Source organism: Gordionus sp. m RMFG-2023, chromosome 3, assembly GCF_954871325.1.
Source record: "Gordionus sp. m RMFG-2023 chromosome 3, tfGorSpeb1-WG-v2, whole genome shotgun sequence".
NCBI classification, from domain to species: domain Eukaryota; kingdom Metazoa; phylum Nematomorpha; class Gordioida; order Chordodea; family Parachordodidae; genus Gordionus; species Gordionus sp. m RMFG-2023.
The window spans coordinates 45,386,885-45,414,054 of NC_088777.1; the positions used below are offsets into that span (position 1 = coordinate 45,386,885).

Genomic DNA, 27,170 nt, shown 5'->3' on the forward strand with positions numbered 1-27,170 from the left:
TTTATTAAGGCCAATTTTTTTAAAAAATTTAATATTATATTTTGTAACTTAAATGTAGATTTAAAAAAAGAAATAAGAATATATTTACTGTAGCACTCAGTAGAGAATAAAATTATTTTTGTTCGGCTTTTCTGTCTATATATATTATCGAAGAGGTTTAAGCCAATTTTGTATATATACTATTAAATGTTTACATATAACTGAGTCAGCTCCGCTATTTTGCGGTTTGCACGTCAATTATCATTATATGATGCATATTAATTGGCCTAACCACTAAATCGCGCTTCAACTGACTCCTATCTATGTTCCTTTAAAATGTTTAAATGAATGAATCGCCAAGTAATATATACATAATTGGTTTATGCTTAGACCCATTTATTGCAGAAAATTTCACATATCGAATAAATATAATTTTAAATATTAAAATGCATTTTTTCGAATAATTTATGTTCATTATTTTAAAAAATTACTAAACTATATTATTTTTCATTCACAATTTATTTGCTGAATTGAACGAATAATTTTAGGCTGACGGGCATATATGATATTTACGAAACAATCAAATTTTCAAAATTAGAAAGTGCGCTTCTAACACCTTCTCCTCCTTATCTTCCTTCAACTATCCTTTTTTTGGGCCTACCATCAACCTATACACGAGGTTTGTCTCAGAAAAAAACTCACCGAAGCGCAAGACCTTTATGTGTAAATTTTTTATTTCTTTATAAATAAATTAATAACCATTATTAAAATAATTATATAAAAAGAAAGGGCAATATTAATTTACTAGTTATTCAATTAATTTTTCATAAACATCAGAATAAAATAACAAATATATAAAATAATTTACAGTAAAAAATATTAGCTTGGCGTGGAATTTTTTAATGGAAATGCAATTTTATCTGCACTTCAAGAAAGTGTCTTTGGACTAAGCTATAGATTTTCATAGGATCCTTTATATTAGGGTTGTTTTCTACCACCAAGATTCGTTGAAATGAGAGATAAAATAAAGATATTTCTTTAAAATGATTATTATATTCAATAGAGGTCTCTTTATGGAAATTACGTGCGTTACTTAAAAAATATATAATTCCAAATAATATTTAAGCCTTGTTTAATAGATACCCCCCCCCCCCCCCCTTTAAAAAAACCCCCAATAATTTTAACAACACAATGATAAAAATATAATTCTGTTATACAACTTTTTTATAAAAAATATATCTCCTAATAATATGGAAAAAAACCGATATAATCCAGTCAAGTAAAACCTGTTGATTGGTGAGTTGAGATGATCATGCGCACTACATATATAATAAATAAGTTATGTAATAATATTGTTCAAAATACCCCCATATTCATTTTAGAGGGTTTATTTATTGTTTTTAACAAAAGTTGATAACTAAGAACTTTTGGGATTATCAAATCTAAAAATCAGCACCTCAACAAAAATTATTAGTGACCAAAGAATTCCAGAACCGACGTTTTAAAACATTTAGAGTAGAATTTTTTTTTCGTTCGGGTTCCAAACTGAAAAATTGGAAGTAATAATATTAGCATTATTTAGGCTTTATTAAGATATCTTATTAATTGGTCTATATAATTGATTTACTAACAAAATAAGCATGTTTTTAATTATTATTAATATTCTAAAAACCATTTTAAGTTATGTTATTGCTTACCATCTAATTACTTTTTAAGTTTTAAAAGTCAATTATTTTTCAAGATTTCTAATGCTCCAAAACTTAAGCAATTACCTCTATAATTCCTTACGCTTTTAATATCATATATTTAAAATAATATTTAAACTCTAAGTGTGTTTACATTACACCACGATATATATATTTATAATTATATAAAATTATTATAAGCTATTAAATAATTTTTAAAGATATAGCTACATAACACTTCATGATTCATAATACCAATCCAACGATATTAATCTATTTATTGTGTTCAATTTTTTTTTATTAAATATAATTTTTACCATTGTCATATCACAATTTTACAATGTTATATATTGCATTTTAATCCTTACATTATATTCCGTTATATAATAACAAAATAAAATATAAATATATTTGATAATAAAATTCGAAATGTTATAGAATGATACGTGGTATGTGCTAGAGATATATCATCTTCCGGGAGTCGCATAAATACTTCTGATAACTTAAGTACAGACAACAAAGGATCCTTCATTAAAATGAGGTCTTGATTATTAATTTGTTCAGACAATCTTTCAATTGATTTTAAACAGTCCTATTTTCGTATTTATGAATAAAAAAAATTTTTTAAAAAAGAAATTATCTCTTTGAATATTAAATAAACTACTTTATCTCTATATCGTAGTCCCTTGGAATTTATTTGCATGGCTAGTTTGGCCTCTATAACAACATTGTCAGTAAACTTTTGGAAAATTTCTAAATGGCAACGAGTCTATTTAAATATTATATATATATATTGAAATTACAGTTTTAAGATAATTATTTAATTTGTATTATTTCATTATATACCTACATTATTATAATGGTTTCCAGATCCTGTTACGAGATTTTTTTGCAGTCTCGGAATTAAATCATCATAATTGTCATGTGTAACTCTCTCCAATAAAGAAAATTCTTGACTACTAAATCCGACGGAGATGAATAACCCTAATTTTAATTGTTTGTATAGGGCTATAATTTTGTATTTCACCTGTATCATTTTGCTGAAAAGCGAATTTATCGGGATCTGGTTTAACACATAAAATTTTCCCCATAAAACATAAACAATATCCACGAAAGGCTACATATGTAGGGGCACCGTGCCCTATTAAATGACAAAATATTATTTTCTATATTTGTTCTCATATAAAGAAAAATTCATTAAATTGTCAAATATTTAAAAAATAAATAAAAGGAAATAATTTTGGTTATGTCATTGCCAAACATATTTCTAAATATTACCATAAATTGCAAATTTTCTTATGCAGGGTGTAGCTGGTAAGCAGGGGATTATGATGCATTGAATATAATTTTCTCTCTCACAATGACACAATTTGGAACAATCACGTTTTTGAGCATAAACCTATTACAGTAATAAACACACAAATAGATAGATATAAAATTTTATCTTTACGTTTTTGGAATATTTGAAATATTTAAATTTAATGGAAAAAATAATAATAATTTATATTTAAAAATAATAATTTATATTTAAAAATAATAATTTATATTTAAAAATAATAATTTATATTTAAAAATAAAAATTTATATCCAAATTAATAATAAAAAAGATATCTCGTCATTTTTTATAATGTACCTTTAATAATTTGCCTACATATATAATTTATAAATTAGGCGAGATAAACTTGTTTTTTTATTGATGATAGAAATAGGAGCTAAATTAAAAGAGTAAGGCTGAGGATGAGAGAAACCTTCATATTTCTCCGTTCTTATAACCGTATATTATAATTAAAAGTCTTTATAATTATCTGTGTATAGTACGTATATTAAGAATTTAGTTTAAAAAAATGATCAAACAATATATCTTGTAACTCATTGTGCAACGAAGATTTTACCTTTCACCTGAGAGCAAAATAACTACGTTTAAAAAAGATAGCATTTATTATGAAAAATAAATATTTTTTTTTACCTATTGATTTTGGAACAAATCCATTTTAAAACGTGCACAAATATGTAAAAATTGATCATAGATGATTTGTTATTTTTATTAATAAACTGTTTATACTGAATCCCCACTTCAAAATATTTCTTGAAATATTTTATCAATAAATTTATAAAATTTTTATTTAATGATATATTAACTGTATTTAGATTGTGCCATAAAATTGCGTTTTAAAACGTAAATAAAATTGCGCAAAAGATGTTTAATATTCTATAGATGTAATAAATATTAAATTCATATTACCCGAACTTTTGCGTCAACAGGAATGTAAATAGTTTCACTATCTGGGTGAATTTTGAGTGAACAATTATGAGCTAATGTAAATAATAGAGATAAAATATTTTCATAATGTCAAATATTTTTTATTTGATTAAATTATAATATATTAATTTATGGTTCAACGTTTTAAGAAATAAATTACGTATCATTTCTTGAGTAACTTGAGTTAATTTAGTCGTGAATGGAGTGGTTTGGCTTTGAAATACTAATGGAAATGTTTTTGTAGTCTTTATCGGATTTAAATGATAGGATTTTACGGTGTGATCTAGATTAACATATATATATATATATGACTATATATTATAGATCTCAATAGAGTTTTTATATAGAATAATTTATATCATAACGGGATACAGAATCACAACGAGGAAATTCGGAATTTCAAATCCCAAAGTTTGGAATCTGTTAAAAACCATGTGGAATTGGATGCGGAATTTTTGACGGAGGGTGTTGGGAAGAATTAAGTGGTTTTAAATGATTGCTGCTTCATCTATATTATGATCGGTTAAGGTATTAGTTAGATGATTGATTATTGACTGGCAAGTCGTGAAGATGAGAATCTACTTATTGGGAGGGCCATTGAAGACCGTAGGTTGATTCTTCCAGTATGTGTGAGGCTTGCTTGTGTCAAAAAACTGTCGCCAAATAAATTGAGAAATTTCCCGGAAAACGCCGAACTTTATTTTCGAGATTTTATTTTTAGGCCTTTGGTAATTTAAAGATGGCGATAGAGCGTAACGCATACAAGATTATTTTAGATTCCTCTATTCGCCAAAGAGATTGAGATACTCTCATTAAAGCTCCGTCGATGACTTTAAGTTGAGTCTTCTGGAGATTGATGTTATATTTTCTCATTTGAGGAGCGGTAATGACTACAAATTTCTAAGAAAATTCCCTTCAAAAATTTAGTCCTTCTTTTATCTGATGAAAAAATTTGATAGATAATAGGCCTAAGACTTAGCTGTAAGATTGTGATACCACACATGAAAAAATTGCCGATATAGTCTTTATTGCCAATTCCTAGACCATTTCCCTCGGCATTCTCAGTGCATAAAAAGTATTAAAAGGGCTTTAACTTATAACTTATTCTACAAGGATTCCTTCCAAAGCCTAATGGGCTCCTTAGGATTTATGGAAAACACCCCGACACATAATCACATATGGACCAGTGGTTAATTCTTAAATTAGGACTCTCCTCATCTAACATAAATAAAGACTCACTCTTCGCAACTTTAATATTACAAACCAATAAATACATTCAAATCTATTCTCGTGATGTTTGATATGAATATTCTTGAACTAATTAGGGAAATTCTCAAGTTACATCACTGAGAAAACAGATAAACCATGTGAAGATTACTACCTACTACAAAGCTTGCCAAAAACATTTCCGATCACATTATTAAACTTCATCTCGCCACTGGATTGATAATAAAGATATGTATGCTTTTTTATATACCTTTTTAAAAAATATTTAAATCCTCAAAATAAAAAATACAAAAAATGGTTTTTATATTTTATTAGATAAAATTTAACTCAAAGTAATGCTGTAACGCTTTTAAAATTGGAAATAGTTTGATAAATTTGGTTTTAGATAGGATATAATTTCTTAGTTAGTAAATTATTTTTAGGATAGTTTGAAATTGATAGTGCCAATTTTCTTTAGTCCATTAATGGAATTTATTTTAAACAATTTGTCATTGGACTAAAAAAATTCAGTTTGTTTAAAATAACTTTTTTCCACTCTTAAAGTAAAGAAGATTAATTCTATTCATTTCAAACTACTCTAGATGGGCTTTGTAATACTTATCTTCTAACCAAAACTGGCCAAACGTGGAGTAATAAAAATTCTCACTATGGATTTCAAACTATATTAAAAGATTTTTTTAACATTGATCTAGTGACAAACATTTATCCGATCCAAAATTAAATTTATTAAAATTTTTTACATTTTAAAAGCGTTTCAGCGCCACCTAACGTTAACATGTTATAGACAACTTTTTATATTCAGGTCATAAACTAAAAAAATTATGTCAATTAAGATTTAACAACTCTAAATTTATATTTAAAATAATAATTTGATAACCATTTTTTAAATAAAATAATTGTCCAGGTTCATTCAAAGATTATGATTTTCATTGAATCAATAAAGCCTAACGAATGATCAGTCTAAAATGCCGCCTTTATAATCATTTTAAATCCTCATGATTTTTAACATTCCAGAAAAAAAAGAAATTGGTACTCCTAATCCTCATAGTATTCCAGTACCACACGTATAAACTTTTTAATATTCGTAATATTCAAAAATATCTTAGTCATTCAATGATTAATTATACAACATTAAATTAAGGGTTATAAAAAAAACCTATGCATGAGTTATTAACCATAACGCTAAAATAATCCATACACCGAATTTTTGCGGTTCCAGTGTATTCCTCGCAGGAACATTTTCTGAGCATCAAGTCGCTCCCTTTAATTTTGATTAAAGTCTTTTGACATAATCTCTCGTCCTGCATGCACTGACCCTTATCTGGATTAACCTTGCAGCCGACCTCCAACTCAGCCAATAGTTTTCTTCCGATTTAGTACATCATCACATATAACATAACAAATTTAATTATATGATTAAAGTATAATATAAATAAATATAGTATAATGTTTTTGGTAAGGTGTTTAACAAATCTTCGTATTTTTTAGCAAATTTTTAAAACTTAAATTATTTACAGCACGTGTTTATTTAAAAAATATTTTTGAACGATCAATTTGCCGGAATCGTAATTTCAGACACTTTTGTGGTGAGCATTTAGGCCACTCCTTAATTTATATTAATTTAGGAATTTAAGATTGTGGGAAATTTACATGGAGTTACTCTATACCCTGCTGAAATATGTTTCAGACAAATCAAGTATTTCATTATGTTAAAACTTCCTAAAACATATATGCTAAATAACTATATCAATTTTAAACTTGCAAGCGGAAGAATTGGCACAACTCTCGTACATTTGGGTGCAAGTGATTTTAATAGATGTTATGAAACCACATTTGAAATCTAATTCCTCCTTAAAAGTGTTGCAGGCGGTATCCTTAGGTGAACAATGACAAAATGCCATGGCATAAGTAAAATAAGGATCTATTTGGTGATAAAATGTGGCCGTCTTTTCTTTACAAATTTTGGGGTCGCATGAACCGATAGTTGAACATTCCGATAACATTTCATTCAATTTAGTTTTGCATTCGGTATCTGCGATGCATTCTGAATGCATTTGACTGCAATCTATCTCTTCTATTATTAAATTTGAGTGAGATATATAGTGTTGTTAAAGGCCGTTTTACCGATTTTACGCAACCAGTATTTCATCCAGGATAGTATACGCAAGCCGTTTTTAAAAATCGGCTCAAAACGAGCCGTTTAACAACACTAGATATATGGTATGAATATAATCTGAAAAATTTATTACAGGCCACTTGATCGATAAATAACAATATTTATATTTAATACTCATTTTTTTTTAAAAAATTTGCTTAAAATAAAAGCGGTTATATTATTTATAAAATAAACCTATTTTTAAAAAAATATATTATATAAACTAGTGCTATCCCATTCATAAGTGTTTTAGTGGGATTAGTTGATAGGGTCAAATCATCGAGAATCAGTAAGAAAAATACGTTTAGAATAGATGAGACTACTCCGAGTATAATATTAAATTCGTTTAAAATTAAAACAAAAAATTTTACCCAAAAATTTATAAAGATAATAACTTCTGAGATAACAACCCACCCGACCTACTAAAAAAAATCACCATTTTGACTTTGTATAAAACAAATTTTATTTATTCTAGTATAATATAAATTTAGTTACGAACATTTTTTTAAAAAGGTATAAAATATTAAAATTATAAAAATTATTTTGATCAAGTGACTTGTCACAATGATCTATAATTAAGCACATTGAAATTTAGCATTAAATATTAAAATGAATACTTTTCAAGGGTTCATTGATGACGATATCTGATATAGCCTTAGCAGTAGTAGTTTCTTTTATATCAAAAATGGTTGTCATTTTGGTTGAAACATCGCTTAAACTTGGAACATTTTTAATGTCACTAACGTTTACGCCTACATTAGCAGTAGAAGAGACAGTCGTGGTCGTTATTTTTATTGTAGTGCTAGTCGTTTGTACGGGGTTCTTCACGTAATCTAAGGCTGCTTCTTCTAAAATTATGTTGCGGTTCATTTTGAAAATTGTTAATTTAATAGAAAATATTACTGGCAAAATTTAGCGTTTCGTTATTTATTATTTACAAAAATATTTTTAAATTTTATACAAATTTTGATCTTTATTTGCTGTTGAGAAAAAGATACGGGCAAAAAAAAATTTTTTTTATATATAATGTATTATAAGCCTTTTCATTAAATTTTTTATTAAAATATTAAATATCACGCTAAAGGAGGTGGGAAATGTCATGAAAAGTAATGGTGAAAAAATGCGGGGGGGGGGGGGGAGGGTGTTTTTTACAAATTTATATTCTTAGAATTTCCGTTTTTATTTAAAGCCATTAAATAGGAACCACAAAATCAAATATATTCAATTATTTTCATTTTTTTTATAATTCCATGAGATTTTTAGGTGCAACCGGTATTTATGTAATGGGTTTCTGAGACAATTTTCCTTTTTTTGGAAAATATTTATTTTGAAGTATATTTAATTAAAATATAAGTTCCAAACTGTGACATTTTTTTAAACATTTTATTTGCCTCATAAAGTATTATTTCTCAAACTTGTAAATTTCAAACAAAATATATGTTCATTTAAAAATTTGTAAAAATATCATTTCACAAGTTACGAGTTTTTAAATATACAAAATTATACTTAAAAGGTTTAAAAATGAAATTCTAGTAATAAAAAAAATAAATATTATGAAGTAAATTACCTAAGCAAGTGTTTTCGAATATAATCTGATAAATATCCAAGCAACTCGATTTGATGCTTTCGTCAAGATTAATGGAAGGCAAATCACAGGTACAATTTTTAACCATTAATTCGGTGCCCATTAAACCTACTCTCGCTTCTCGGCATTTACTTGAATCTTCTTTACATTTACCATCGGTGCTTGACATCTTGCAATATTGACGATAATTTGCGAAATTATCTCTATTTTCCATAATTTTTTTAAAAATAGTTATTTAAATTTTTAAATCTAAACAATATGATTTTCTTAAAAAAAAATGTTTTCGACATATAGAATGTCATTTAACAGTAGTGATAATTTTTTTCTTCTTCTAAAACATAAACTAAACCCCACACTAAGATATAGAGTTTGAAAAAAAAACTTCAAAAAATTAAATTTTGAGTAAGAATCTTTGAAGAATTTTTTTTTAAAAAAAAGAGATATTCTTGAATTCTACCTAAAAAAATGTCTCTTTTATGAGTAGATCTTTTGTAATTTTCACGCATATAAAAAAAAAACTTTCAATATGAAATCAAAGATGTAAAAATTAAATTTTCAAAGATTTTTGCTCAAAATTTATTATTAAAACTCTGCTATGATGTAGGGGTGGGACCAATACCAATATAATATTGGTTTACAATACCAATACCAATATAAACCAATATATATATAAATATTGGTATTGCTTTTACAACCAATACCAATACCAATTACCTAAATATATTGGTTTTGATATATTGTTTAAATACAATTTTAACCAATACCAATACCAATATTAAAAATAACATAATTATTTGGGTTTATCGTGAATAATTATATCGTGGTATTTTTTTTACTTTCATTGCAAAAACTGATTACATCTGTTATTTCTTCCAAATACTACTGTGATATCAATATTTCTTTTATTTATAATTATAGTTTATTTTTATTATGGAAGTAAATTTTTTACATGATATCTATCAATTTTATTTATTTATTTAGGATATTATAATAAATGAAGACCAAATAGAGTTAATAAATAATGATGCTGTTGGTACTAATAATAATAGCGATAATGAACAAGAAGAATTATCAATATCTAATAAAAGACGAAATTCAGCAAAAATCTGGGAATTTTATACTACTTGTGATAATAAAAAAAGGCAATTTGTAATAAATGTAAAAAAAAATATCACTTCTTAATTTTGGAACCTCAGGATTATGGACACATCTTAAATCCATCCACCCAACATTATATAAGAAATGTGAGCAAATAAATATTGGCAGTAAAAAAATCAAGACAATAAAATCATTTTTACTTAATAATATAAATAATAAAGCTAATTTAATTATAAACTTTTTCATTCAAAATAATTTAGCCTTTTCAATAGTTGAGGATATCACTTTTAAAAATTTAATAGCATACTAACATTAGTTTCTAGAAAAACGCTAAAAATAGAAATTATGAAACATTATCATAGTTCTTTTATCAATTTAAAATCTGTACTTTCTAACATTACATCTAAATTTTCCTTAACAATGGACATTTGGTCCTCTCCAAATAAAATACCCTTTTGGGCATAACAATTCATTATATTGATAATGATTTTAAATTAAATAATCATTTATTAGATTTTATTCCTTTTAAATCAGCACATAATTCTATTAATATTTTTAATTCTGTATTAAAAGTAAAATTTGAAATTTTTTTTGCATTACATCAGACAATGCAAGTAATAATTTAGCATTTCTAAAAATTTTAAAACAAAAAGATAATTTTGATAATGTGTGCAAATGCTTTTGCCATATTATACATTTGGCTGTCATGGCTGCATTGGAACCCTTAAATACAACTTTAAAAAAAATAAGAAATTTTTAAAAAATTTTTAAACTTTCTAATAAACTCGAAAAAATATATCTTGAAAAAAATCCACACTTAAAATTTCCTCACCCAATTTTGGATATACCAAGTACCAACACGTTGGAATTCAACATACCAAATGCTTGAAAGAACAATATTGCTCAAACCCTATTTGACAACATATACCAATCATTTACAAAATACCAATCAAGAAAATTATATTAGTGCCTTAGCCTGGAATAATATAGAAATAATCCGAGAATTTCTGGAACCATTTAATTTTGCTACAGAGATGGCCTCATGTGCTAATACTCCAACAATTTCAACAATTATTCCTTTATATTCCAGTATTTTTGAGCATGTGGAGAGTTATAATAATAATCCTAATGCTATTTTAAAGACAGCTTCTTTAGCTGCCTTAACAAAACTTAATAAATACTATAATTTTAATAAACACCTCTTTATTATTTCAACAATGATTGACCCAAGATTTAAACTATCAAGTCATTTATTAAAGCATAATAATATGGAAACTCTTATTGGATATCTTACTAATGAATACAATATTTATAAAATAAATAATAACAATTCAGCGGAACTTACAAATGAAGCACAAAATAACAAAAAATTGTCCTTTTATGACAAAATTTATCAGGTGAAACATCATAATAATAACAACTTAGAAATAAGTAAATACGTAGATGAAGCCACAATTTCCAATGATACAAATCCATTAGATTGGTGGAAATTAAATAAAAATAGATATCCAGTATTATCAAATATTGCCAGAGATTATCTAGCAATTCAGGCCACCTCATCTAGCTCTGAAAGGGCTTTTTCAGAAGGACGGTGTTATAACAGACCAACGTTGTTCACTAGATGAGCATACTATACAACCTTGCCTGTGCCTAAAAAGTTGGATGCGCATGCAAGATTCTTCTTAAATACATAAAATTATTTCCTCTTATATTAAAATTATATCATTCTTTTGCATTATATTTTATATAAATAGACAGTTATGTTACATTTTTAGTTTACTTATTTTGCTATGTTCTTTGTGATAAATAAAATGGTTCAAAATCAATACGTTTATTATTGTTGATACAAAAAATACATGATTAAATTAAAATTTTTTATATTCACATCACCTAATAAATTCCTAGTTTAAAAAAGAATTTGAATTCAGTAAAATTTTGAGAGTTGGTTCTTAGCCCTGATTTTATGGTATCATGATTTTTTTCCCCATGTTTATCTAAAATTAGAAATTAAGGGTTTTATAATCACTATTTCTATTCTTTTAATTAGTAATTTGAATATAAACCAATACCAATATAAACCAATAGTTACCAATATAAACCAATACCAATAGCAATACCAATACAAGAAATAGAAAATATTGTTTAAACCAATACCAATATTTTAGACCCAATACCAATACCAATACAATATTTTGTTAATATTGGGTTTTTACTATTGGTTCCCAGCCCTACTATGATGTGATAAAAGAAATATGATAATTTTTTTAAACATTTTATATTTTAAGAAAACTTGCAAAAAAAGTCGAATTCGCACAATCTTTTGACTTCAAGACATGAGGGTAATCCGAACTCGTTGCTTTCCCCACTTTTTTCCGAGTCCGCGTCTTTCATATCACTGTCGGCTTTGTTCTTTATATTATCGGACACGCATGGAGGATATATGGCTTCCCTTATTCTTAAACATTTTACATCATTAGATTCGCACGTGCAGAATACGAGGGGATGAGTAAAATAAGGGTCAATTTGTTGATAAAAGTTTCGTATAGCTCCCATGCACACAACTTTGTCGCATTGTAATGCCGAAAGAGGGCGTTTTTTTGTGGACAATTTAATTTTTGTAACCGACTCGATTTTTCCATCTAATAATAGGTTATGAAGATTATTCTTAGTTTGTAAGTCGTTAGTTGGGAAAATTGTTTTATTAAAACTTATCTGCTAAGGTTAAAAGCGAATAAAAAAATGGTCGTCTTTTATCTCTTAAAATAATGTATAATTAAATTAGCCTATCTCGATAAACAAAATAATTTAAAGAAAAAAAAATTACCAAATTTATTTTGACATTGAGGAAAAAACATATTATAATAAAAGTTACTTTTTGTACCTGTAATCTTTTCAGTGGTGATGGGATCCTTATTTTTTAACTTCTTTCTAATAATTTTCCCGGCTTCGTTTCCAACAGAAGGCTTGTTTAAAATGTTTCTGTCTTGTATCTTATCACTAGTATTTCTATTTTTCCTCGTAATATCTGATAAAAAATAATAATTTGTTTTTGATGAAAAGGAGATATTTGAAATTGAAATAGCAATACAAATTTTGATAATATATGAAGATAATGTTCAAATGTTTAAGACTTGTCATTTTTGGCGGTGAAGTTTTTTGCTGCCTGTTATCAGTAGACGCAAACTTTCTTCCTTTCTCAACCGGGCTTATGACCGGTCATGACCCCAACTAGTTTTGTGATTATGCATGATAAAGAAATAAGCCTGGAGATTTTGAACATAGATGGCAGAAAGGTTTAGACCTCTATTTGCCAAATCGTGAGGCTTGCATGATATTATTTTGGCTTAAATCTTAATGTTTTTAAGAATCGATCTAAATCGGGCGGTAACACTACATAATGTCTTATAAAAAGAAAAAAAACTCTTTGCCTTAAAAATTGGCTTGAGTTTATAAATTTAATTAATACGCATTCTAAGTTTTAATTACACTTTCATAACATGATTCTTTATCACCATATTATTATAATAATTTAATTTTAAAAATTAGACGACGTGCAGTAAAAAAAAAAATTTTTTTTAAATTTCTGGTCAATATATTTCCGTATATCGAATACAAATAGTAAAATTTATTATTCGTAAGAATAAACGAATCGAATACGAATATGGCCACTATCAGATTTTTATTCATTTTTGAATAAGTCAGGAGGTCAGGAGGGAAAAGGTTTTTAGAATGTTTATTTTGTTCGAAATTGTAAACCGCAAACCATTTAATTAATTAGAGGAGTGTATCATTCATTATATTCGGAAAAAAATTTATAATGGGTAACTTTTATCCATTATCATCATTATATATATATATAGTAAGCATTAGATCACAACAAGATGTAGAATCCACAAATATTAACTCCTTGGCAGTGAGCAACTCTTGTGCTCTCATTATGACAGAAGTTATTAACATACCCCATATTTATATAGCATTAGAGTGTATCTAACGATTTATTTTAAAATCTGGATGATTAAAATGGTATACTGCCCAAAACAATTTAAGAATAAAATATATCGTTTAACAAAAATAATTAAAAATTAAGAAACATTAATATTACTATAATAAATACCTTGTTTCTCATTCAATGCTCGTCTCAAAATCGCGGGAACTTTATTCTCATAATTTTCAACATCTTCTTTCAAATTTTCTAAATTTTTGGAATAAGCACAAGCTGATATGATGTCCGACATTGCGGTAACACATTTAGAGTCAGTATTGCATTTTAGAAATACGCTGCTGCATTTTATGTCTTGTTTTTTTTTTCAAATTAGGAAATTTATAAACATTTTTATTTTCGCAGAAAAATTTTATTGCCGTATTTTACCTTCATCCGGAATGGGTGTAGTGTGAAAGTAAACGGGATTTCCTTTTTTTTTAAATAGAAAAAATTTAAATTTATCAAAATAAACTCTGATCCGAACACAAAATCAATTTATCAAATATATATAATAAATAACTCATATCTGCATAATTATAATATATATATATATATATAATTTGACTTACTATAAGAATAGTTATGCATCATACATGATACATCAAATTTATTTTTTCCTAACGCTGAAGATGAACAAACGTTAATCGTATCATTCCCGTAAATCTCATTTAAATAGGAACGCGTGCTGAGTGTCAAATTTATCAATTTTTCGAACAAGGATATATGAGTGGAATTAATCAAATTGGCGTTTCTCGTCGTAGTGGCGTGCTTGATCCTTATCTTTGAATCATTGTTAAACCCCGAGTACGGATATTCCAAAGAAAATTCGCCCAAACTATCAATAACATTAGTTCCATTATAGGATGACAGATTATCATTAACATAATAAATAGTATCATTCATGTCGGGGTAGGATGGTAGAGTATAATTTGGAATTAGCGTGTTGGCCTTGAGTAATCTAGAATCGCTGGATAAAAATGATGTAGAAATATTTGAAGCCTTAAATTCAGTCGTAGGCCATTTGAAATTGATAGTCAAATTTTTTAAGTACAAAGCTATCATGTATGAGATCCATATGATATCTTCCTGCCTTCTTAATTTATCTATTAAAACGGAATCTGACACGTTTTGGCTAAACATATTATGCTGATTTCTAAAGGCTTTTCGTAATAAAAAGGTTGCATTTGATAACGTGGAATAATTACCGGGGATAAAGTCGGTATTCATAAAATAACTCGTTAAAATATCGTCAAAGGATATCGGAGAAAATAAAGAAATTGGGTGAGATAAGTTGGCTGAGTGTACCATAATCGAATTTAACAGTGACGATTTATTGAAATTCATTATATTTTGTAGCCTTTCTTTATATAATATAAATATAAAAAAGTATATTATTCATCCTTGAAAAGGTAACTATTTATATTTTTTTTTAAAGGAACCTGTTATTAATTATAGCTATATTCTAAAAATTATTTATATACTAATCATTTTTAATATAATTTTTTTTACTAACAAATTTCAATCAAAGTAAAAATCCAAATAAAATTACAATAATACAGAAATTAATAGGTAATGATGTTATTTAGTTAGTTGTTTTAACTACACTAGTAAAATATATACAAAAAAGGTTTCAAACGCAAAAATGTTTTATCATAATATATGGTATATAATAATATTTACTTATACATGGATTAGCGTGCAACAATTTATTTATTTTGTCGCAAGCGATGTCCAAATTGCCGATACACGTGCAGTTATATAGCGTAGTTGATTTGATTTCGAGCCAAGAATACCAACAATCCTGGCTAGAAGAGAGAAAATAAATGAAAACAACGTTAATATTTTACAAATTTTTGAACCTGCTTTCCATTTCACAAATAGCGGAATCCAACATTCTACAGTTATACTGATAATCGAAGAATAAGCTTTTGCAAGAAGCTTTCTGGAAACAGGCTTCGTAGGCTACCGTGCAAGAAAGATCTTTGGCAGATAATAACCTATCTTTAATAAAAAATAATAATGTTTTAGATAGTTTATTTATTTTAAATCAAAGAAATTGGATTATATACAATCATAGGACATGGACTTTTTAATTATTCGAGGGTTTCGCTGTTTAACAAAAAATTAGTATTTTCCATCAATTATAATTTCGCAAAGATTTATATTTGGTCATTGGGAAATGCTATTTTTCTCCGTAGCTGTTATTGGGGAATCCCCTCTCAATTTTCTTTTGAAAATACACATTTTGCAGGAAAAAATGTTGGTTTTAAATATTTTTAGATTTTGAGCATCTATTGACGGCAAACTAAAAGGTTTAGTCACGCCACTGAGAAAACGAGTATAAATTTAGTTTAATTAAAGTTTCATTTAACATGGTTCTAACCGTACACTAAATAATAAACTAGATGTTATGTGCCTAAATATACAGAATTCTGAACTTCAAACTTTTAACTACGTTCAAATTATAACCGTTATATATAAACAACAATTCTATTTAAATTAGGAGAGCGAAAAAAATCAAAATCTGAACTCATAGACAAGGGACGATAAAGACTAGTGAAGAAAAACTAAAATATCGGGTTGTAGGTCCTTTTTTTGGTATTCTTCGCTACGAATTTATATTTGTCTTTTCAATATACATGTTTTTTATTAAAATGCCTTTATTTTAAGGTTTATCTTTAAGGCTGGTTTACTTTTCCAAAGTCAATAATGCAATAAAGAAATGATGATCAAACTAAAACTATAGAACAGGTGCATCCAATAATACATTATTGTTTATGATAAAATGTTTAACTCATTTATCAACACTTTAAATGTGATTCCCATTCATCGTCTATATTTTTAAAATATTAAAATTGTTTTCTTTTAAGAATAGGTCTCCAGCTTATCTGAGATGCTGTCTACCTTCGTTACATTAAAATACCCCCTATCTCCAATCAATTTAGTGGCGTTATTGTGAGAAATCCACCCGTGTTACTTACTGTATATAAGATTTAGGGAGATTATTTAGTCATAATCGAGATTAGTGATGTTAAACGGCTGAATTTGAGCCGATTTTTAAAAATGGCTTACTCAATATTTTAACCAAAAAAATATCGCCTAAGCCTCGACTCATTTCCCTAATAGATGTCCCAAAACCTTTGTGCCATCCATGACGAAAATCTTCAGGCTTGCTTAATCTTTTTATATTGAGTTAATCATATTGAGGCCGCTATTCATTTTACTCCTTTTTTTTTAAACGAAATTTGAGATCCGTGTTAATGAACCAATAATTAAAATAAATGATTACTTTTTATTGCATTTACGCTAATTAAATAAACGTTTAATTTTGGGAAGTCATAATTAATTATTATATAAATGCGTTTTTGGTTGTTTTTAAATAAAAAAAATGGCTTATCATAATCAGCCTTCTTTCTCTGCGTTTTAATTTAAAAAAAAAATATATATCAAATTAAATTTTTTATTTGTATTCATCAAAATTCTAATAATTAAATCGTATATTATTAAAACTTCCAATTTAACTTTAAAAAAAAAATTTATGAATCGATAATCTTTTTTTTATATTCGAAATAAAAAAAAAATATGATAGCGGGGTGCGAATATAGAAAAAAAAATTGTTTTTTAAAACAAAATATTAAATTGTTAAGTTTATTCATATAGATTATAATCTATAATTATTTTATTTTTTTTGAAGTTATTAAATAATTTGCCAATATCGATAATCCAAATATAAAAATTCGAAAACCCACTCCACCTACACCCACCACCTCCCCACCTCATTAATAATCTTCCTCCCCTTAAAAAAGCATCCTTTGCCGCTTGCAGTTAGTCCCAGAAATCTTGTAGGTTTTAAAGTCTTCAGGTATGATAATAAATTAAAACATTTTAAGATTTTTGTGTAATTAAAAAGGTAGAAAAAATTTTTTTTTTGTATTTTGAATTTAGAATTTAAAAATAATTTTATTCAAAAATAGTCGTTTAATTAAATGGACAATATTTTTTATTACCAGTCAAATAGTGTTGTTACACAGCTCGTTTTGAGCCGATTTTTAAAAACGGCTAACTCAATATTTTACTCAAAAAAATAATGCCTAGGCCTCGAGATTTTGCTAATAGATGTCCAAACCTTTGTTCCTTCTACAAACAAAATCTTCAGGCTTACGTAATATTATTCTGAATGAAATATTAAGTTCGCCGTTTTTGAAAATCGGCTCAAAACGAGTGGCTTAACAACACTTTCAAATATCATTCTGTCAATTGGCATATCATCAAATACCAATAACGAATAAAAACACAATATGTTTATTCTGAATGTAAAAGTAAATATCAAATACTAGTTTCCAGTGGTGTTGCTAACTTTTTAAAATTTGATAGGGCTTAGTTAGCTATAAAAAAAAATTCTACCCTAAAATTAGCAACAAAAAAAAATACATTTAAAAAAAACCATAATCTTAAAATGCTAACTCAGGGTTCTCTTCAAAATGGGTTTTGGTCTTCTTAATCAACCCCCCCCCCCCACAGATGGTACTATGCACAGTCAGAACACCTTGTTTAGTTAATTTTTATATTTCATATAATTACATCAACATTAATTTTTCTAATCAGAATTTCTAATTATATTTTATTTTAAATTGTGCAATATCAACGACTTTCTATTATATTTCTCTGAGTATGTAATTTGAGGCGGGAAAAGCGTAAACAAATTTTATATAATTATTGGAGGGGGGGGGGGAGGATTTATTCTAGGCTAGTATTTTGTTTCATAAGTTTGGTAGGAAGGGGGATAGGAGCCCCCGATATAAGTGACGTGTATAAAATTTTGCCTATTTATATTATACTTTATGCCCCCCCCTAGCTCTTTGATTGGCGGAAACTAGATTTTTTAAATAGGCTAAAGTGCACACAATTTCACAATTTTAATTTTTTTTATTAAAAAATATAGAAAATTTTACAAAAATATAAAAAAATGGTAAAATGATGATGTGTTAAGGTGCGATATTTTGATACAAATATAAATATTTTATAAAAACAATTAGTGTAATATAATTGTCAGAAGAAAAAGAAAATTTTAACTTTAAATATAAAAGTGAAACTTTAAAATGTAACCCTGCTAAAGGGCGCCATAAATATTGGGCCTAAGGTCCTCCAATAAACTTATGATAGTAGCCATGCCTCTACCTTAGAAAAATTCTGGATCGACTATGAGTTAATCATAACCATTACAAATTCAATATTTTTGCCATAAGTATTTGTAAATTTAAATAGTTTTTCCCATCCACAGTAAACTATTAGCGAAACATTTTAAATTTATAATAGTAGAAAATCTTCTTTCCAGAAACAATCTCAATCCGGCAGAGAGTAGTGACATTAATGATTTTAGTCAAAGATAAAAGAAGACTCAGGAGAAATTGCAGCCAAAAGAAACTTGGATATCTTGGGAATATGTGCCCGATATTCAAAATAGATATTTAAATTTGTGTCTATATAATAAATAATAAGATTTTCAACCTTTATTTTTCTTATTTTATCTATATAAGTTAAATTTCCTTATTTTATTTTTCATACATAAGTAACAAGGAGGGGGGGGGGGGGGGTATAAATGTAACAATAAAATATATAAATAATCATTAATTTTAAAAAATTATTATTTTTTGTCACTCCATAAATGATATATTAAAAGAGACCTTCACGGTCCAAAACTCAAGCCTGAACTGTCCAAAAATAGCAAGATTTTAAAAATCGGGAGTGGCGATATTTCTCAGTTGGAAAATGTTAGAAAAGCGTATAATGGAAGATTTCGATATTCAGTTAATGCTGCGCATAAATTCAAAATCATTTTTGAAAAAGAATTTGCAAAATAGAATTATAAATATTCAAAATCAAAAAATTCTGGAACCGGGCTGCCAAAATGTTTATAAATAATTCTAACCAGGCCAAATATATTTCCAAAAAATTTTGGGACGGGCCTAAAATTTTGACCCCCTCAGATTTCTGATTAATAATTATATTTATGATTTTCTAATACAAAAAAAAAGAAGTCTATATTCTAATTAATATTTTATAAAATCTATTTATTATATATATTTTTTTACCTTCGAGCAATATGATGATAGTCAGAAATTTTAGATAGGATTGAATAGAGAACATGGATAAGATCTTATGGATTTTTTTAACATTGTTTCCAAATTATCCCATTTATATTTGCATTTATTATCTATTTACTCTAAAATGTTCTCCTTAATTAATAACATCGTTAGAATTTAAGATTTTATAAATATAATATTTAAAAAGTGTTAATTTTTTTTAACGATTTATCTAAGTTTAATATTTAATATTATTTTATTAAATTATTTAATACTTAATAACCCATTCTGTCTGGGTTTATTTTTGTAAAATAAAATTTCCATATGGCTTCAGATATTTTTTTTAAGTAACTGGCACCGCCGACGAATTATAATTTTCTGGATATTTTAAAAAAATATATTCATAAAATTTGATTATAATTCCTAAAATTTACTATATTCTATTTATATAATAATATTAATTATAATAATATATATTTTTCGTAAAAAAAAAATAGTTATTTACATAAGAAAAAATTTCCATTTTAATCTAAATATTTAAAATTGTGTATACTTATTGATTTTCTTGGGGTTTATTTTGATATTTGAGAAGCACAAGTGAGAATTAATAACTTTTTTAAATGATAAAAAAAAAAGAATTGGTGTTGAAAAAAAAGGGGAGTTAGGGGAGGGATATTATAGAGGATTATTTTAAAATAAAATTTGGAATTGAAAATTTATCATTTTTGATTATTTCTTTTGTAATGTTAGTTAGATGTCGGCACAGTCTCGGAATGGACAACTCGTGCAAAATATTTTTACAAACCTGGCTTGTACAAAGTTATTTTTCAGGGTAGAAAATCCTTTTCAAAAACTTTAACTAACCGGTTCGATCCGGGCCACGCCGGCATGTAATGTTAAAAAAAATGGTTTGATTCTATCAATTCAATTCTATTTCAAATGAAAATTAGCAAAAATGGTAACTCGATCAACTACCCCCCACCCCAACTTCAATGACGGTCTGGCTTCATACCACCCCTCCCTCATCCTCCCAATGAAAAAAAGTCCTTGACAACAACAACAGAAAGTTATTAATACACACAAAATTGGAATTATCACTCAAACTTTACTCTAAACTCGAAATGATTTAATAAATGCTATGCAAGTATATTCTAGTCCCTTTTATATGATATAAGTGCAGGTTAAAGAACAGGATCAGCGTCTGGGACATGACAATTATAACTCTGTCATACTATTTTATAAAATATTCTGATATTACGAGAAGAGTGAAGAGATTAATGTGTGGTTATGATTATGTGGGCCTTCACTAGGGTAAAGTGAAGAGTAATGACAGCTTATTGGTTTGTCATAACATAACCCACCACTCTGCAACTTTATCTTAAAGGTATATCTTAGAGACTAACTCTTTTAACAGCAGCTATTCTGTGCCCCCATTATTTCTATCTCTTCAGATAATAAATATATTTTATACTTATTATAAAAAATATTGCTGAATTTATTAAATTTAGAGAAAATGGGATTTGTAATTTAAGTTGATGAGACAATATTATGCAGAGAAACTTGAATTTAAAGGTAGAATTCCTTGTTGGATCTTAGGCGCTGATAGTTATTTTCTGTTCTAAGTCCTTGGAAAAGACTAGGGGATGGGAACCCAACGTGATTAGCTTGGTCCCTATATAGATAAACTTTTTAAATTGACGGGCATCGTTAAGAGGTACTTGGCAAATTTTTTATCAGCATGGCTAGAGCATCATGAATTGCGTTAAAAGTGTTAGGAGGAACAACGCACGAAATTTTATAAAATTAAAAAACAATTCTTCCAAAGAATCATGTCTATCTGAACTTTTACTTTCCCAATAACAAAGTCCGATGGGCTTAAATGTTAATAGGATAGTAACGAATTTTAAGGCATTGTTGTAGTTTTTATATATTTTACTTTACATAGATTGAGGCTGCCTTTCTAATTAACCAGTATTAAATAGTAAGTGCAATAGTAGGGCATTTCCATTTAAGTTTGAGTTCGATGGCATGACGAAACTCTTTAAAATCTTAAGAAACAATACACCAAAGAATATTACGAAATGTTCATACTCACTCCTTTTTTTCCCCTTTCATATTAATTAATTTTAATATTGTTTCAATATTAATGGTATAGTATTGGTTTGGTCGGTCTACTTTGTTAATAAAATATTTAGAAAATAAAAACAAATAAGCATTTCTTAGAAATATAGAGATATTTACTTTTATAAATCCTAATTCTAAAAATATGAAAAATTTTTTTTGAAGAATTTATTAAAAAATATATTAAATATACCATGACTAATCCTTTTTGACTTCATGTACAGACAAGGATGATTGTAAATAAAATTCCTAAAGTCTAAGCAAGAGTCCTGATAAACCTTGTAATCGTTGATCGAATATTGATTGGGTTCCCATTCGTCTTCTTTATTAACATACCTACGATGAAGTTTGAAATCGTCACAGTTGCAAACTGGCTCAAAGATAGAATTAGAATGCAAAGCTTTCAAAGCTTTTTGACAATGTGATATCCGATTTGAGTAACATTGGGAATCTTATAAATTTTGTGTGTTTTTTTTAGATCAACATGCGAATTAAATTAGATAAGTCAAAAGTTCGCGATGGGGGAGGAAGAGAGGAAATTAATTATTTGATTATAAAATTTATTATATTGAGTTTACAATGTTGTAAGGTATCAGGAATTCGGGGTATGTATACCGGAACCTTTAACATCTAAAAAAAATTAAATAATATGATTTAAAGTGCTTTTATTTAATCAGAATTATATTTCAGCGTGTGCTTATCGTTACAGATTTGCAATTTCTTTTTATATATACATCAATCAATAAGGAATTATGTGAAATAATTTTAATATTACACTTTATATTTTTTATGGGAAAATGATATTTTTAATTGGACGATGATATTTTTTGGAATAAAAATTGATTAATCTTCATACTTATAAAAAAAAATGGTGCATGTGCTTATTATACCCATGAATTTCAGAATTTTCATAAATTTTATTATAAGTTAACCCAAAATATTATGGCAAAATTATCTGAAATTCTTATGTTTTGATACAATTCTGGTAAAATCAAGTCTTTAAATTTTAGAAAAATGCTATTAACGATTAAAATGTTAAAAGTTCCATTATATTTATTACTTGTTGTAGTTGTTTTGCACGTTTTAAAAGAATATAATAGAAGGGTTGAGCATACAGAATTAACCTGTTCCAAACACTTTGCTTTGATATCTAGACAATCAGAGGCAAATGTAAAGTTTTCCTTTGATCCTAATAAATAAAAATAAACAATTTAATGAAAAATATTTTTAATACCTCGTCTTTTATTTATATGAGTTTTATTTATGTACGTATTAATTATTAATATGTGAAGTGAATATTATTTTAAGATACTAAGATATAATTTCTTAAATACTACCTCCTTATTAATAACCCATTTTAACCTAATATATAATTCTTACATAAAAATAGTGAAATATTTTTTGAAATTTAAATCACTTTTTTTTCATATTATATTAATTTAATTCCAACTTTATCTCTTTTAAAATAATATTAAATATTTATTATTAAAATCCAATCAATAAACTTTAAATTTTTTTTAGTATTATATAAGAGTATATTTTATAGTTATAATCCAAAAAATATAATTTTTTTTTTTTTAAATATTCAAAATATGAATAATTTACAAATCTCCAAGGAAATAGACTAATATTAAATATAATAATAATTAATCTAGAAATAAAAGAATAACAGTTTTAGAAAATCATGGTGAAGATATTTTGCCAAGGCAATAAATGGATTATATTATCTGGTTTTATAAATAACCGATTGGTATTTGTCAAAAGTCAACATAAAATTCAAAGAAAAACAAAGGTACAATTATGGGTGAAGCGGAGAGGTAGAAAATAAATTTGCCCCAGCATTTCTACCCCTCTTCCTTCCCCCCTATAGCTATAAAAAATGCAATTTGTTTTTGAAAAAAAAAATTATACATAAATCCTATGGTGTTCAAAGCTGATTTATTTTGCGTAAAAAGCATTAATTTTTTAAGATGAAAATGAACTTTAATGTTTAATAATTTGCTATATTTTAGGTTAAATTTAGATTTTTGAATTATAATACTGTAGATTTGATTAAATGATTCATTCCTACATTTAGCGCGTTGGTCTACAACCCGAGAACGGTGAATTGTACGAGACCCATTCTCGCACAACTGCGCAGATTATTTTATTGGCAAGGAATCCTAAAAACCTTAAAAATAGATACATTCAGCTAGATTTAATCCTATGATGTGGTAACTAACAACCTACCAATATTTAAATAGAAATTATAAATTTTCATCTGATATTATTATATTGGTCTTCTTGTCCTACCATTTGATTTGGGTATAATATTCGAAGAGCTATTTTACGACTATAATATATATTTATCGCCAATATATTTTATTAAATTTATAATTATTTCCTGAATTTATATTCTATATTTATAGGGGGAAAAAAAATTAAAAACCACATAATATATAATTTTAATGCGTTTTTCTACAATATTTTATTGTTTTAAAACACTATATTAAATTAATAAAGTATATGTTTTCTATTTTTAAAATGTATTAAAATTATTTTGTTGATACTTTGTATATACTTTTCTATTTTAGTAATATTATTTGATATTGTAGACATAAAATACTTTTATAATTAATAAAATGATAAAAATGTATATAAAAATGTTATCAAAATAACAAAAAAAACATTTTCAGTCCGGTCTGTGGGTGGAGTCAGGCCGCGTATCCTAAAAATCTTTTGTACCTATATTTTGGACATGCTATTTTTTTTAAATATTTATTTTGAGGGTTTCTGAATAATGAATTAATTGCTTAGAGAAATTTGTTACTTATGCAATTCATCCATATTTTTGAGATATTTTCGATAACCATATTTTTGTAACCTTAATCTATGTCAATAAATTTATTATATACACACATTTAAGCAATGAGTTTAAATGAAGATATTGATAATAAATGCCACGGTTCGACAGTGCTTAATTAGGGTTAGTGAATTATAAGCAAAACAAGAAAAGTGTGAAAATTTGAAACTAGTGGAATGGCTTTAGGATCAATTACTGAAACTTATATCATTGAGTAGCCCTTGGGAACCCAGCCACCCTTCTGTATTTATATATAATAAAAATTTCTACCTCTATATAAAAATTTTGACCTGGTAACCATATGTATGAGCAATCTTCGTTAATCTTAGTTAAAACATGATTTATATATATAATATCAAAGCGATAAAATTTATTGTAATATTTCATTTGAATAATTCGCATTTACAATTAATTCAAAGTTTCAAATTAAAATATTCCTTAATATAATAATTAAATGTTCTAAGAGATAGCATGTGTGGATGTGTTATAATAAGTTGAATAATTTTTGTAAAAATATTTATTATAAAAACAAATATTAGCGAACACACAATATTAATCTAATCAGTGAAAAAAAAATGAGACCTTATATCAAAAAAAAAACCTAATTCAAATGAAATGGCATATTGATTTTAATATATCTTGTCATTTTAGTTTCATATCTCTTATTTTAAATATTGATTTGAGAATCGTAATAAAGAATACAATCTTTTAATCAACAATAATTCTATAAAAATATTTATTACTCTCACCGTTAGACCAAGTTATTATTCTATACCCACCTTTATTCAATATTGGAATCACGTTAATATTAAGGTGAAGCAAAAATTATAAGACACCTCATCCTAGATCACAAAAACCTTAAATTTGATGTCCCAATATTCGATTTTGGTCACACTTAGTTGGTTATTCAAAAAATGCACAAGTTATCTACACTAGAGATCTACAAATCCCGGCCCGTACCCGAACGGGTTTCGAACCGGACTGGGTCTATAAAAAATAATAATTTCGGTTTTAATTTTTTTAAAAAAATTTTTGGGCCATGTCGTGTCGGGTTTATATTTTTAAATATGAGATTGCATTTTGTCAAATTTAATATATTTTAAAATTCTCGCAAGAAACAAGGCGCTAATATTTTTTTAGATGCAGATAACTAATGTAAACTGCCTTTATATCGACACTGAATAGCTATACCAAGTTTCTCAGCTTATCATATCACATACCATGGAAACTGGTATCCTTAGAAATATTATATTACTATGTTTAAAAATTAAAAAGTTTGTAAGATATAAATAAATTACAAAGTGTTAAATTAAAATAAATTATAATTTGACAATATAAACGTTATAATTAGTATACAAAAAAAAAATATATTCATGGTTTGAAATTAAATGTTAAATTAATAATTTCAACAATTAAAAATTAATGAATAATAAATATTTAAAAATTTTTTTTAATTTAGCTAATTTCGTTTTTAAAAGGATGTAGAGAGAAGTCTTTCAATATACTTTTTTTTGTATATAATATAATCTTTATTCCAATATTTAATGAGTGTATTCTTCAATGTGACTGCATTAAATTCTATATTCGCTCTTGGTGGGAAGGTTCAAAATTATAAATAGTCTAAAATATGATAAATATTTATTCAAATTGTTAAATACATTATACACTGTATTCATATCGAGCTGACACCCTTTTTTTTTATCAATAAATCGTCAATCTTTAAATGATTCTATAAAATTGTAAAGATTAGAAGAGGGATATTAGTATTTTCTGTAAATTTTATCAAATTATACCAGCAGTTTTAAAATTATGTATACATACAAAGCTGGACAAACAAAATTCAAACTTTCCAACATGTAAAAATTCATTTTTTTATTTTATATTAACTTTACAATTCGGCAGAAACATGATAACAACGACAACATTTAAAATTAATTTGAGTCAAATTTTGTTCTTCAAAGCTGATGTTTATAATGCCCGTCATTAACTATAATACATATTTTAAGACGAACTCGCGATTCATTGATTGCACGATCAACATTTCCTTTATTAAAAAGTTTATATACTCCACAAGTCGCTTTTGAGATGTTCAACGTGGTGTTTGAAGGTTTGATAAACACGTTCTTGAAGATCGCTTCATATATTGTAGTCAT

General features: G+C 26.5%; 1 protein-coding gene across 1 annotated transcript; it reads right to left on the reverse strand.

Annotated features, from left to right (window-relative positions):
• Positions 1–642: 642 nt before the first annotated feature.
• Positions 643–27,170, reverse strand: LOC135927033 (uncharacterized). Its single transcript, XM_065462969.1, has 22 exons — positions 27,030–27,170; positions 22,754–22,805; positions 22,369–22,626; positions 15,831–15,972; positions 15,652–15,776; positions 14,541–15,332; positions 14,359–14,400; positions 14,104–14,283; positions 12,871–13,014; positions 12,280–12,628; positions 8,874–9,094; positions 7,924–8,154; positions 6,910–7,225; positions 6,308–6,516; positions 4,085–4,207; positions 3,907–3,977; positions 2,943–3,063; positions 2,692–2,805; positions 2,515–2,648; positions 2,329–2,433; positions 2,111–2,256; positions 643–694 (listed from the first exon to the last, which is right to left on the reverse strand). The coding sequence occupies exons 1-22, from the start codon at positions 27,168–27,170 to the stop codon at positions 643–645; spliced, it is 4,068 nt and encodes a 1,355-aa protein (XP_065319041.1).